This window comes from Monodon monoceros, unplaced genomic scaffold, assembly GCF_005190385.1.
Source record: "Monodon monoceros isolate NGI ecotype Baffin Bay Population unplaced genomic scaffold, NGI_Narwhal_1 Super_Scaffold_19, whole genome shotgun sequence".
Taxonomy (NCBI): domain Eukaryota; kingdom Metazoa; phylum Chordata; class Mammalia; order Artiodactyla; family Monodontidae; genus Monodon; species Monodon monoceros.
This window is the reverse complement of record NW_021703775.1, coordinates 49,995,004-50,009,855: the sequence shown is the minus strand read 5'-3', so window position 1 is coordinate 50,009,855 and position 14,852 is coordinate 49,995,004. Positions and strand designations below refer to the sequence as shown.

Below are 14,852 nucleotides of genomic sequence, written 5' to 3'. Positions count from 1 at the left end.
TGAATTATGCAGGAGAAGGTCACCTTACCAGGGCGGGTGCTGACTCCGGGGCAGAAGGGCCAGCGTGGCAGGCCAGCCGTGCTGCTTCGGAGGGCCGTGCTGCAGCCCAGGCTGCCATTTGTGTCTTCCAGCCTCTACTGCCCGAAGGATAACATCGAGGAAGCCCTGCTGCTGCTGCTCGTCAGTGAATCCATGGTAAGCTCAAGGCCTCTGGCCCGTGGAGTAAAGCTGTGGGGCTCGGGCACAGCCCACCAGGTCCTGGCCGAGCTCAGCCCCCAGGGATGTCCCTGAAGCAGGCCTCTTGGATCTGTTCCCCCCTCAGGGGGTGCAGCTCCCTCATGAGATTTAGGTGTGGAGTACAAGGCCGCTTTCGGGGGCCTGGGTCCTACCCCTAAATGAGTAGGGACTGGGCGAGCTAACAAATTCCCACCTCCTGCTTCTGGAACTACAAAAGGTGTCACCAGCAAGTCAACAGAAGGTTGCGTGAACAGTTCCGTGGTGGGTCGGTGATGATGGAAGGGAGTGGAAGGGACGTGTACTTTCACGGCAGGAGGCCTGGATTCAGGTTCCGGCCCTGCCACTCAGTAGCTGAGGGCCCTGGGCAGATCACCTAAGCTCTGTGAGCCTCAGCTCCCACCGCTAAGGTGATGGTAACTCACAGAGCTGAGGTGCCTGTACAAGGGATTCACTCATTCATGCCACTCCTAATACAGAGTGTCATCCACTTTGTGCCAGGCCCTGTTCTAGACTCCAGAGAAGCAGCAGCAAACAAAATGGGAGAAAACTCCCTGCCCTCATGGAGCTTACATTCTAGTGAGGGAGGTGGGTTGCGATGTCTAAGTGCTGTGGAAAAATAAGGCGGAGGGGGTAAGGTGTGCCGGATAGAGCACACGTGAAATGCTCTCTAGAGTTTTTTCACAAGACCCGCTTCTCCTGCCCCGGGCAAACACACGTGTGCGCACGCACACACACACGTGCCGTGGAGGCTCAGCGTTGGGGAGAAGTGTGTTGGGTCATCCGGGAGGTGATGAGATGAAGGATGGGTGGTCCAAGGGGGCTGAAGGAAGGGTGGGCAAGAGCATCAAAGCCAGGTGTCCTCTGACTGAGGGGCCCCTCAGAGCTGACGAGCTGGGGACCCCCGGGTCGAGAACTAGGTTTTTTAAGATGACGCATCTGAGAGCAGTGTGTGAAAGTGGAGTTTAAGAAACTGGGTCCCCAAATAGCAAAAAACAAATGTCCCTTTGGAAACCTGGGACTGTGTGATGCCAGGGTCTGTTTAGAGAACTCCGATCAGTGGGTCGCCTCTGGCTGAGCAGGTCCCCCAGCAAGTAGACAGGAAGAGGGACACTGGACTCGGGGGTGAGAGAGTGTGTCCTTCCCCAGGCAGGCGGGGTCCACTCGGATCCAAGAGTGCCGGGGAAGGGGCGTGGATATTTGGATCCCGAGGACAAACTGGCCGGGACATGGTCCTGAAAGGTTTGCACGGTGGGTGCTTGTGTGGAGGTTAGGTGGTTGCTGCTGGGTGGGGACATCTAGCTGGTTAGCCCAATGTGGAGGTAGCGGTACCAAGTGCCAGGTCTGATTGTCATGGGAGAACAGTGTACTTCTCACAGACTGAGCCGCATTTTTTAATTATGGAACCTCAGCCATAGACCAGTATCCTCTCCCTGCCCCCTTCACACACCTCAGGCATCTCAGCACCTACACCATCAGGTGTGACTGCACAGAACTCACCTGTCTCGGGAAACACAGGGCGTTATTGTCCCTTTCCTATGCTGAGGGTTACAGTGTTGTCCGCAGGTGGGAAGTAAAAAGGTGAAAATGGGAACGTTTCTTAGGTCCTTTCTCTGCCAGATTCCAAGCTGATTATCTCATCTAGGTAGGCATCGTGTCGAGCAGTTTGAAAAATAACAGTTTCATGTGATTCAGTCTAATACTAATATGTTCCCATCTTACAGGTGAGAAAAGTAAGGTCCAGGACAGGTACATGTCTTGGTCAAGGTTACATACTAATAATCCTTGCAGCCATGATTCAAGTCACGTCTGTGATTCACTGACTGCTCTAAGTCTTGGTTTTCTCATCTGTCAAAGGCTCAAGGGGGTAACTTTGAGGATCAAGTGCGACAGAGCTTGGGGAGGGCTTTGTAAACAAGGAAGGCCTTGGCTGTCTGTGTGAGAATGGTCAGCATTTTGATCCCTGGCAGGGACAGAGGCTGGGCTCTGTCTCCCTAAGTATTTTCTGTGGCCATTGCTTGATCCCGGTGCCCAGAACCAGAGCTGAGATGCCTTTCCATTAAAGTTATTCCCCCCAAACCCTCAAGCTGCCCGTATATCTCAAAGTAGAGAATGGCCTTTTACTAAAAGGTGACCCATACTTGGAGCCAAGGTGGTTTCCCTATAAGCAGCTCTTTCAAGAGGGCATGTGGCCGGCTGGCCTCCACCGGCGACTCAGGGGATCCAGGCCGGCTGGCCAGGCGGGTGTCGTGGGACTTCCCTGTGGCCTGCAGAGCAGCAGAAGTGCTCAGACGCCGAGTGTGCCGTAGCTGGGACGAGGCAGTCTTCCAGGGCTGGCTGGTTGGTTTCCTCCTGCTCACACCCAGCCTGTCACACATCTAGAAGCTTCAGGTATTTGGGGGAGGACGTTGGCGATGGACGTAGCTTTGGTGTCTCATCTATTGAGGGCTTTCCACCTGGGATCCGGATCTGGCCACCGTGGCTCTGCGCGGTTTCTCGGAGTGACCAGACCGCCTCTGACTTCTCACTTGCCCTTATTTTACCCCCTCCTTTCCTGCAGGTCACATTCTCCATCAGATGTGGGCGCCAGGCTCCTGCTCTGACCCTTCAGCTGACCCCTGAGGCTCAGCCCAGCCTCCATGTGCCAGCAGGGTTTTCCTCATCTCCCTTTAATGCGGGCTGGGTTTGGCTCCAGATGATAGGGAGAAACCTCTAGAAGCAGCAGCTGCCTTGGCTGCTCCTTGGGTTCTCCTAATCCCTGCAGAATTCTTTATGCGGCAGTAACAGCTATTCCAGCACAACCAGCCCAGGAGGCGTAATCATCACAGCTCTCCACTTCTCCACAGCTAGCTGCTTCAGGAAAGGGTGTTGCAGGTTTCCTGAGCACGTCCACCCCTGTTTTGTGGTTTGCAACTCAGAGGAGTAGGCTGCATGGGGGCTGGGTGTGGGCTTGGTACCTGAAGTATGGTTTTTGTGTCGGGCTGAGTGTGATCAGAATGAGTCGGGCAGCCCTTGTCTTTCAAGAGGTAAATAGAAACCTTACAGATGCTTTCACAGAAGCGCAAGGGACATGAGTTATAACTGGCTAAAGGAGATTTGTGTTTTGAACTCAGTTTTGAGTTTTCAGGACCAAAAGGACACTTAAAAATGCCCATCCACCCACCCACCTACTCATCTCTCCACCATCCAGTCTTGTTTGAGCAGCGACAGTGTGCTGAGCTGTGCCCAGCACTGGGGGTAGAATGAGGAATAGTTAAATCACAGCGCTCGTCCCAGGCGTCTTCCTACCCAGTGGAACATGTGTCTGGGGACACGGAGGAAATCCTGGTCCCCAGATCAGAAGGAATTATCTCAGTCTGCTGAACCTCAAATGCATATTCTAGTCATTTTTTTTTTGACACCTTTATTGGAATATAGTTGCTCCACAATGGTGTGTTAGTTTCTGCTGTATAACAGTGTATCAGCTATACGTATACCTACATCCCCATATGCCCTCCCTCTTGCGTCTCCCTCCCACCCTCCCTATCCCACCCCTCTAGGTGGTCACAAAGCACGGAGCTGATCTCCCTGTGCTATGCGGCTGCTTCCCACTAGCTATCTGTTTTATATCTGGTACTGTGTGTATGTCCATGCCACTCTCTCACTTCGTCCCAGCTTACCCTTCCCCCTCCCCGTGTCCTCAAGTCCATTCTCTACATCTGTGTCTTTAGTCCTGTCCGGCCCTTAGGTTCTTCAAAAACTTTTTTTTTTTTTTTAGATTCTATATGTATGTGTTAGCGTACGGTATTTGTTTTTCTCTTTCTGACTAGTGTTTGAAAGAACCATGTGTCAAAATCAGCCTGATTTTCTCAGTTGGGTAACCAGGAGGTACAGGGCTCTGCCATTTCTCAAATCTTGATCTAAGGCATAAAAATATGTGTTAGAGCAAACTGAATCCTCGAGCCCCTGTTTCGTTCAGCTGGGGGAGAAGCTTCTGCCGGTGTCAGGCTTTTGGGAGCTGAAAGGACACAGAGGCTTGGGTTGAGAGAGGGTGGGGGGGTGGGTAAGCCCCTGGGGCCTGGGATCCTGCAGGTTAACAAACTAACTGCCATCCGTGCCCAACATCAGGCCCCCAGCGACTTGCATCTTGAATTGGCCGTTCACAACCTGTGCAGCCTGGGCAAGTCTCTTACCTCCCTGATCCTCAGTTTTCTGTAAAATGGGGCTAATAAGGTCTCTCTCGCAGGCATTGGGTGGATGAAGTAAGAAAATGAGCACGAAGCTGCCTGGTACATTGTGGGTGTTGAACATGTATTCGTTTTATCCTGATGACTACCTGGTTCTGAGTCATTAATTTTAGAAAACATTTAGATTCAGGTCTGGTTGGGAGAAAAATTGGTTTGAGGATATACCGTTTGGTTAAAAAAACAAAACAAAACAAAAATGCTTCTTGGGCTTGATTCCATTCGGGTCTCAGCAGATGAGCACAGATAGTTCCAGCTTCTGGCGCCTGGTTTGCTCTGACATGAGGCTCTGCTGTGCTGAAGGCTGCAAGCAGAAAGGGTCTGTTAATGCTGCCAGCTCAGAACCCTCGGAGCAGTGGAGGTGGGAGAACCTCGCGCCCTCGTTGGCAGGAAGATTTCTGCTGTAGGAGCCCGATGCGCAGGAGCGTGGGCTGGCGGGGGCCTGGCTGGGGCCGCCGTGTAGATGGGACACGGCACAGAGCATGTTATTCCTTGGCTCTGTGGACTGGCGGCTCGAGAGCCGGTGGTGATGATGTCTGCCGGTGGGGGTGACAGCACGAGCAGAACGGGACAGCATCCTCCAGGGAGGAGGGGCAGGGGCCAGGCAGACTGGCACCAGGAGACTCCTTTCTGGGGCGATTGTTGAGGGAGGTGAGCAGTGGGCCCTGAGGCTGGGTCCTTGGCCAGCAGAGAGGTTGTCCCTGAGAACAGGGCTGACGTGGTCCAAGGAGCTTGTTCTCTGCAGAGAAGCAGCACCTGAGGCCTGACTGAGAAAGTCCAGCCTGTGTTTTGCTTTGGTGCTTCCCTAAGCAGAGACATCTGAGGGCCTCTGATGGCATGGGCGGGGCTAGTGGACACTTCCTTGGAAGCACCTGGAGGCAGGGGAAGAGCCAGGGGTGAAGTCAGAATGTCTAGGCTCTAATCTGGGTCCTAAACCCCCTATCTGTATGCCTTGAGGAGCCTCCCTGGTCTCTCTGGGCCTCAGTTTTCTCATCTGTAAAATAGGACAGTAGAACGGGAGATGGTTGTTGTCAGCATTACGAGATACCACTTACAAAGTGCTCTACAAGTTAGTTCCCTTTCCTTCTCCTACCCTGGTTGTGTCCAGGATCAAAGGAGAAACAGGACTGGGCGAAGTGAAGGTCAGTGCTGTCCGTGGCCCTGCAGCCAGCGGAGGGTGGGAACCAGGGCTGGCAGAGGAGCCCACAAGACAGCAGGCGCTCAGGGCAGCAGAAGCCATCCTGGACGGGCTATCAGAGGTTCAGCCTTAATTCCTGGAGACCCCGCACACATTAGTACAAACTCTGGGGCTCAGTTTCCCTGCCTGCAAAGGGGGCGTCAGCAGTTTCATCCTGCCCCTCTGTGGGGTTACTGCGAGATCATGGCAGTGACAATTCAGTTCCTAAAATGCATGGCACACACATGAGGGATGGCTGTTTGAGCAAGAACCATCTTGCCTGAGGTGTCACGTGGGCTGCCCCCACCTCGGGGAATGGCGATGCCCTTGTGGCCCCATATTTGCTTCATGGATACGTGTCCAAAGACCACAAGTGGGTCACACTGGATGATGGGGGGGGTGGGGAGGACCACGTTTCTTTGGCTTTTCCTCTTCTGACCTGCTGGAGGCCTGGGGTGAACATCCCTTAGTCTGGGGAGACTGCCCCTGGGAGGACAGCAGAGGGTCCAAGGCTAGGAGCTTGTCTCAGGGAAAGCTGCTGAGCCCTACCTGGGATTAAATGCATGGATTAAATAAGAGCAGGGCACCCCCAGAGGTGGGGGACCTGGGGGTTTTGCAGGGGAAAACAGAGGAGAATAGCCTGCCATTATCCCAAAACCAGTAAGGAGTATGGTGTTGAGAAGACCATTTAGTTTCTGCACGATTCATGTCTCTCACTGCATCTGATCTGGAGGATTTCCATGTGAGGACATTTAACTGGTGGAAGGGAAAGAGTGTGACTGGGACTAGTTAAAGGCAGGCTGCTGGTGGAGCTGGGAGCACTGTGTGGCCGGAGGGAGGTGGGTGCAGCAGAGGAGGGAATGGGACACCTGGGGTGCCCTGGGTGGGGACTTGAAGCCCCCAGAGGGTCTGAGACGCTGTGCACTGAGGCCTGTTCTGGCCCCTGAGCTGCACGTGAATTCCTACCCTGTTGCCAGTCCCCCGAGGCTTCTTTTTTTTCTGCCCCAGTTCTCCCCACCCCACCCTGTTGCATGGTTACGTACACATGCTGCCCAGCTGCCCTGCAAGCACTGGAGCATTTCACTGCAGCCCTGCCCCGAAGCCATAGCAACCACTCGGCAAACTTCTGCTTTTGGCTTTCCTTTGGGGACCCACGCTTCCCTCTTGGCACAAGTGCCAAGTCCTGAGGACCCCCGAGAAGATGCCTTCCCCACTGTCTGTGTGTTGGGCGGCGGTCCCCAGGCAGAGGAGATGCTGCTGTGAGCCCCTCTTCTGTTCCTGTCCTTCTGACCTAAATGCTTGCCCAGAGCTGGAAATTCATGCCTCCCTCCCACCAGGCACACACATTCAGAGACGCTGTTCTCTTAAAGGTCAAGGTCTAGGGCAACAGGAGGAAGTTTCCACACCAGGCCCAGAGATCCTTCTCTTTCTAATGTCACTTGAGAGTGCTGTGTGCAGGCCTGTGCTGGGGCTGGGAGGCTCGAGATGAGCGAGATGCATCCCTGCCCCGAGAACCCATGAGCCAGTGGGGTGTGCAGGGGCCCGGGTATGTTCCCAGGGTTGGGAGAGGATGTGGCGGGGGGGGGGGGCAGCCTCGCCTGCTGAGATAAGTCGGGGACAGTGGCCGAAGGAAGGGATCCTTGAATTGAGTTTGAGGAGCCAGAAGGCATCCACATTGACAGACGGAACAAAGATGGGCCTCGGTTAGGAGAGGGAGCTGCAGGGAAGGACCTGGGAGCTAGTGGAGAGAAGCTGGCCAGGTGGGCAGCGTCTCATGGCAGCCACAGAAAGTGGGGGAGTTGGGAGTTGGGGTCTGGCAGGGGCTGCACCTGGAGGATAGGCCGACCAGAGCTCACTGCTCACCATCCCCTGCATGAGACTAGTCTGCATGGGTGGGTCCCCGATCCTGGATGTGTCCTGCAGGCAGCCTTCCATCAGGACCTCTCTCTCCCACCAGAGTTCTAGGTCAGATCCGCTCACTGTGTTCGTTGTGTACTGCGGCTGCGTCCCGTTTCCATAGCCCCTCCCTGAGTGCAGGGACTGTGTCTCCCATCCTCTCATTCCCTGACCTCCTGCCCCCGACCCCACCCCCATTGCTGCCTGGTGGGGGCCCACCCAGGGCGGCGAGAGCTGGGGCGTTGCTGGAGGTGGAGGAGTGGGGAGGTCCACGGCCAGGCGCAGAGCGAGTTTTGTGCTTCTCACTGTGATAGCCATGGCTCTCCTTAGAATCTCTTCTCTCTTCCTGTTGCTGCCTGTGTGGGTGGATATCACCAGGAAGGAGGGGGATTTCTCTGGCACTTTCCCTCTCCATTCCTCTCCCTTAACCCTTTGGCACCTGACCGTCAGCTCTTGTTTACCAGGCTGGCACTGGTGCTCATCCTTTCTGGGGATATGCTGGCATCCCCGGCGCCCTTTCCTGGGGCAGGTCCACGCCCGTCCGGGCGGTGGGCAGCCCTTGCCTATTGTACCTAGAAGGGCAGCCATCAGGACCCCTGGCCCCTGGCCTGCCTTACTGAAATGCCCCCCCTGGGTGAGTCACATCCTTGGGTCTTATAGGCGTTTTGGCTTCCAGAAGCCTCTGTGGGAATGCGCTTCAGGCCTGCACGGTAGGACACGTCCAGAGCCTACAGTCCAAAGGCTGTTGAGCTTCTGCCTCTGCAGTCATCACCCTGGGGAGCCTCAGCCCCTGACCTGGAGGAGGGGATAGTAGTCCTGCCCGGAAGAAGGTTGTGAGGACCACCTGTGGACGCATTGTTTGAACCTGACCAGTGGGGATCTGGGTTTTAAGAGTCAGCAGGTCCCTTTTATTCTGTCAAAAAGGCCAAGTTCTTGGATCTGCAGTCCTTTGTGGGGAAGTAGAGGAGGGTGAGTCCCAACTCATGGAAGGGGGTTCAGCGTCTTCTACAGATGGAGGGGGATGCTGGGAAGAGACCCCTTTGGCAGAGGGGAGAAGAGGCAGGAGAGGGGAGGATGCTGGGAGCAGCCAGTGGGGGCATCTGGCCAGAACCCAGTTTCGCTTCAGCTCAGGCACAGCCCTCAGTGTGTGTGTGTGCCTGTGTGTATCTGTGTGTGTGTGTCTGTGTGTAGGAGACATGGGGGGCCCAGAGCATCCCCAGCCTGGCCCCCACCCCGCGGGGGATCCCCATGACTCCTGTTTAGCTACTCCCGAGCCTGAGTGCTGTCCCCAGGGTGTGAGTGTACAAGAGAGGGTAGGACCACAGGCCACAGAGCAAGGGTCCCCAGTTCCTGATGGGGAGATTTCACCCTGATGGGGTGATACAGAGTTCCCCCCTTCAGATCGTACAGAATCGCCCACTCCTAAAGCACGTTTCCCCTTGCCCCTCCCCCCCCTGAGCAGCAAACCCCGCCCCCGCCCCCCCCCCCCAGGCAGCTCTGAGCTATTGGACTCCTGAGTGCCACATGCCAAGCACAGAGACCCTGGGTTTTGAGGAGGGACAGAGAGGAGGGTTCCGTAGTCAGAAGGAGTCAGGGATAGGTCTGGGCTGGACGCAGGGGTGATGGGAAGGAGGTATGAGGTTCCTTATCAGAGGGACTTCGGGGGCCTGCAGAGGAAGAGAAGAGGGCACAGAGGGGCCACAGCCCAAACGCCCGTCCTGTGAGTCAAGCTGCAGAGCCGCCCATCTGATCTACTAGTCAGTTCCAGATGCTATCTGAAGCTCTTTCTGTGGGTGGACGGTTACAAACACACAAGGAGCTGTCCCCCAGAACAGCTGGCCTGTATCCTCAATAATGCCAGTATCCTGGAGCCAGGCAAGGGCTGCAGGACTCTTCCCATGAAAGGGGGCACTAGAGACATGGCACCAATCCTGGATTGGATCCTGGCACGATGACTACCAGAAAGGCCATCAGTGGGACAGGCGGCAAAATCTGGATATGAGCTGGTATTAGAGAATAGAAATAACGGTGTTCCACTTCCTGGATTTGGCATTTCTGTTGTGGTTATAGAAAGACTGTCCTCTTTTCTTTAGGGGTGAAGGGCCAAGTTGCCTTAACTGACTACTACTACTACTACTACTACTATTACTACTACTACTACTATTAGACAAAGCCAGTGTGGCCAGTGCTAACGATTGGGTTCACTGCTGTGGTACTGTTCTTGTGGCTTTTCTGTAGCTTTGACTGTTCGCAGAATAAAACGCTGAAGTTCAGGAGCATGGGCCCTCAGGACTGCTGTCTCACCCCAGCCCGGGCTGTGGGTGGAGGGTTTGCTCTCTGTCCTGGGGGTGAGGAAAGGCTCTGGCTGGTTCTAGGAGTGTGGCCTGGGTCAGCGGCGAAAGGGCAACGGTCACTGGGCCTCAGAGGCAGGGGCCCTGTGGGGACAGGCACCTGCTCATTTTCTGTCCTTGCTCTTTCCTAAACCGTGTCTCCCCACAGGCTACTCGGGATGTGGTGCTGAGCCGGGCACCGGAGCAGGAGGAGGACCGGGCAGTGAGCCTGCGGAACGCTGCAGCCATCTACGACCTCCTGAGCATCACGCTGGGCAGGAGGGGCCAGTACGTCATGCTCTCCGAGGTACAGCCTCCTCCGCTGCCCCTCCCCTGCCTCCACCAAGGGGTACAGCTCTGTTCTTGGGAGACCCAGCTGGGGACTGTCTTATTTCCAGTGCCGAGAGGGCTGCCTTTCACTGGCAGGGTGGTTTTTGTTTGTTTGTTTTACAGATTTTTTTTTTTTTTTTTTTTTTTGCGGTACGCGGGCCTCTCACTGCTGTGGCCTCTCCCGTCGCGGAGCACAGGCTCCGGACGCGCAGGCTCAGCGGCCATGGCTCACGGGCCCAGCCGCTCCGCCCCATGCGGGATCCTGGACCGGGGCACGAACCCGTGTCCCCTGCATCGGCAGGCGGACTCTCAACCACTGCGCCACCAGGGAAACCCTGTTTTACAGATATTTTCATGTGTTTTTTCTTGTGAAAGAACGCATGATGTTGTATAGAGAAGCACAGGAGGAAAATTATGCACCCCTCAGTTTCCCCCAGAGGTGATGCTGGTCTTCTGTGACTACCTGTCCTGGCAGGGTTCTGAGCTGGGTGTGGTAGGGAGCCCACTGTATTGGGCAGACACTGCCGGGGCAGTGCTCCATGGGCTGGGCCCAGAGGGTGGTCCCTCTCCAGGATGTGGGGACCAGGAGCACAGAGCTGCCGCTCTCTCCTGCCCCCTCCCCACAGTGCGAATGGCTTGCGCACTTCTTTGAGCTTTCAGATCCAGGCTGGGATCAAGGGTGGCGTGGAGACCCTCGTCCCCTTGTACAGGTGGCCCTCTTGGCGGCAGATTCTCTTTGCACGTGTTTGGGAGGGCTCCCGAGAGGAGGGGCGGTCACGCCTGCTGAGCCCTTACTCACACCGAGGCACCGTGCGAGGTGCTTCCAGAAGATACCTTCTTTAACGTGGGGGGATAAGCGGTCTCTCAAGTTCACCAATGAGGAAGGCGAGGCCCAGAGAGGTGGGTTTCTGCCCAGGATGGTGCAGGGAGTGCAGTTGAGCCAGCACGGGGGGACCCAGGCCACCAAGCTCTGAAAGTACCTGCTGTGTGGTCCTGTACCCCTCACCTCTGTCCCCCACCCGCCTGACCACGGCCACACAGTGAATCCTGGCCTCGAATGCTGGCTTCTGCCTCTGTCAGCTGGAACCACTTCTGATGGTGACTGTCAGATCTCACAGGCAGCGCCTGACTCGGAGTGGCCCAGGATCAGAGTGGCCAGGGAACAGACGGTTTTTCTCGGTGGTCGTAGAGAAGAGCGGAAGGAAGCCTGTACGTTTGGGCAGCGTTTTATGCACGGGCTTTAGAGTCGGTACGTCTGCCACTGACTGGCCCTATGACGGTGACAAGTCGTTTACTGAGCTTCAACTTCTTCATCTGTGAAGTGGGGGGTAATTAGAGAACCCGCTTCACTGGGTTGTTGGGAAGAGTAAATGAGTTAAGACACGTAGAAAGCTGAGTATGGTGCCAGGCACAATAGTAAGAAGAATTGTCAGCTGTTATTATTTTTATTGGATGTTTACATTTTGAAAGCACTTTAACCAATCTCATTTGGTTTTCACCATCGCCCTTGTGAGGTGTTCACATGATACGGAGGTGGGAACCGAGGGCCAGAGAGGGTGAGAGACTTGCACAAGGTCACACAGCATGCGAGTGGCAGAGACAGGTTACCCCTGGAGTTTTCCGAGAGGAACCAAGTATGAGCTCTGGCGACCTCCTGCGGGAAGCGACTTGGGCAGAGATTCCCCCGGAAGGGTATGGGGTGGGCTGGTGTGGGAAGGACCCCTAGAGGGGAAGTACTGACCGTCTCCCTCTCCCCAGTGCCTGGAGCGAGCCATGAAGTTTGCATTTGGAGAATTTCACCTTTGGTACCAAGTGGCCCTCTCCATGGTGGCTTGTGGAAAGGTAAGACCCAGGGTGCGCTGGGGGTTGTACACTCACCCTTGGCGGGGGAGGTGGTCTGCTCTCCTCTAGCCCTTCCCAGAGGTGGGTGGAGGGCGGGGCAGTGATTCAGAAATATTGTCCGGCAGCTGATTTTAATCTCCAGGGAATGAGGGGCATGAAGGGTCACACACAGACCCCTGTGTGAATCTGGTTCCTACCTGTGAGTTACGACCGTGCCAGGTAGGCAGGTGTGTCTGTGGATGCTTTCCTCCGAGTACATGTGCACGCCTGGGGCATCGTAGCATTTCCGCCTGTGAGTTGGTTGGTGTGACTGCCTGAGGCAGGCATGGACATGGGTTCCAGGCGAGGGGAACGTTGTTCCATTTGGGCCGCAGCTCTCTTCCTGCCCAGGAGGGAGCGTGGCGTCAGGAAAGGACATCCGGAACTCACCTAGGAGGGAGCAGGGGCCCCCCCTCCCCTGAGGGAGTGTGGAGGGAGCGCTTCGAGGAGAGGAGGACGAGGCCGGGGGTGGTCGGGAGGAACCCTGCTCAGTGCGGGGCTGACCTTATTCCAGTTTCCAGAGCTGTGTTTGCTCTCCACCCGCCAAGCTCTGCCCCAGCACCCACTGGTTTTCCCTCCCATGAGAATCACACTTACGTAAGCTGCTATTCTCAGCAGTGACATGAAAGGAAAACCTTTCCGGAGCTGGGCGCTGAGGGTGTTGGGGCCGAGGATGCTACGAAGGCAGGAAGTGAGGAGGCATGAGCTCGCAGATGGTTCCAAGAGCTGTAACACCCGGAGCCCATTTGTGGGGCTGAGGGGATTCCTCCCTGCCCCCCGTCCCGCCCCGCCCCGCCTGCGCCACCTGCCATTTCTAGCCCCGCAGCCATCTCTGAGGAGGGCCCTCCCGGCCTTGCCAGCAGCTCCTCCATGAATGGAGGGTGGCCAGGTCCTGGCAGGAAAGGGCAAGAAGGGCAGGTGCTGCAGCCTGACAGGTGGGAAGGGCCCGGAGAGGTGAAGCCGAGAATCAAGTGGGAGCCTTCTCTGCACCCCACTTCCCTTGCCAGGCATTTGCCTTCCCAAACCTCTTCCCCTTCCCCCATCACACGGGCCACCTCCCCGAACATCCTGAAGTCATGACATGACGTACCCTGGCTCTGCACTCTGCAGGGTCTCGTCGAGGCTCAGAGTTCAGAACACAGACAGGGCGAGGCCCTCGGGGTGGCGAGGTGCTGGAGCTCGCGTGGAGCCTGGGCAGACAGCTTGCAGTGGGTTGCGACAGCTTCTTCCCACCTCCAGGGAACAGAGAAGGAGCCTCTAGTCTTGTAATAGTGAGTATGGTCCAAGAGGCCCAGGGCCAGGTTCTCACCCTTCTGGGGGTCATGGACCCCTCTGAGATGCTGAGGAAAGTGGTGACCCCGCCTGAGAAGAGTGCACTGTGCTCGGAAGTTATCTTTAATTTCTGGGGGTGCTCCTGGAAGCCCCCCCAGTCTCAGGAAAAGGTGTCACGTTACAGGGTCTTCAATCTCCTTACTGAGAAGAGCCAGGCTCAGAGAGGTCCAGATGCAGCCTGGCATACCCCTGGCATACCCCAAGATCCGGGGAGCTGGTGTCCAGACCAGCAAGGTGGATACGAGAATGGCCTTACAGGCAGGAGGTTGGGGTGATCAGTGAGCTCCTCATGCGTGAGGCCCCACAGGCTGGGTTACACCCACCCCTGCATTCAGTGCAGCAGGAGATCGTTCTGGAAGCGCACTCTCCACCCCCCGCCCCTCAGGAACCCCGCGCACTGGATCAGTCTGCCGGGTTGGCTCAGGCAGCCCTCGGAAGCGTGGCCAGACCTCGCCCTTGTCAAGAGCCTAAGGTGGGAATCAAGGTTCTGTACCTGCGATTGTGCGCAGAAGGTGAGGCCGAGCGGATATCAATATATCTGGCACCTCCACCTGCAGGAAGAGAGGAGGAGTTCCATGGCGTGATTTAGGTCACTCCTCTTGGTCTCCTCGGCAATCACAGTGGCTGCGTTGCTAGGTAACCAGAATGACAAAAAAAGAGCCCGCAGCTCCGACTTTGGAGTCCTCAGATGGCTCCTTAAATAGCAGTGTTTTGTGGTCTGGGTAGGGGTGGGACGTGGAGGGTCAGGGTTAGAGAAGCCCGTGTTTCAGGGATGCAGAGGTCAGCAGCCAGGGAGGGGGCAGGCCTGCTGGAGTGTGTGGGCAGAGGGGGCTGTGCTGAGGGAGCTGGGAGCGACCTTCACGGGAGGGGGTCTCCGGAGAGGGGGATGGCCTGGTAGCTCTTGCAGAGCCCCTCACCAGCCTCCCTCGCCCCAGCCCAGGCCGAGTACCTCCCTCCCCCGCAGCCTCCCAGCCGGTCATATGCTAACACCCTCTTGGTCTCATACCTTCTTCTTTCATGAGAGAGCAGTGTGGTGGGGACTCTGTCCTCTCTCCCCCGCCTTTCTGTGGGCACCTGACAGGCAAGAGCCATGGCCTCTTCCCCCTCCATGCAGTGACCCCACATCCCCCAGCCGCATGCTTGGGGCTGAGAAAAGCTCTCCTTTCTCAGGGGGGAAAGGAAAGAGAGCTAGAGAAAGGCAGGGGTCCAGAGTGGACGCAGACCAGTGGGGCCCCAGCTCTCCATCAGTCATTCTCCACACTGTGCTGTGGACAGGAGAGTCCTCTAGATCCCCCATTTCCCCAGCGGGGCCTGGAGTGGCTGGGGAGGATGAGAGCTAACTAACGGCGGGGAGCTAGGCCCACTGCAGGGCCCAGCTTGTGGGAATTGTAGTTACACACACGTGTGTGTGTGTGTGTGTGTGTGTGTGTGTGTGTGTGTGTGTGTGTG

General features: G+C 56.4%; 1 protein-coding gene across 2 annotated transcripts in view; it reads left to right on the top strand.

Annotated features, from left to right (window-relative positions):
- Window positions 1-14,852, top strand: part of TTC7A (tetratricopeptide repeat domain 7A) — a 121,668-nt gene that overhangs the window by 53,258 nt on the left and 53,558 nt on the right. For both annotated transcript variants that reach the window (XM_029232615.1, XM_029232616.1), the window contains exons 8-10: window positions 132-195; window positions 10,030-10,167; window positions 11,949-12,032. In XM_029232615.1, the coding sequence (XP_029088448.1) occupies window positions 132-195; window positions 10,030-10,167; window positions 11,949-12,032 (286 nt within the window). The remainder of the gene's footprint in view (window positions 1-131; window positions 196-10,029; window positions 10,168-11,948; window positions 12,033-14,852) is intronic.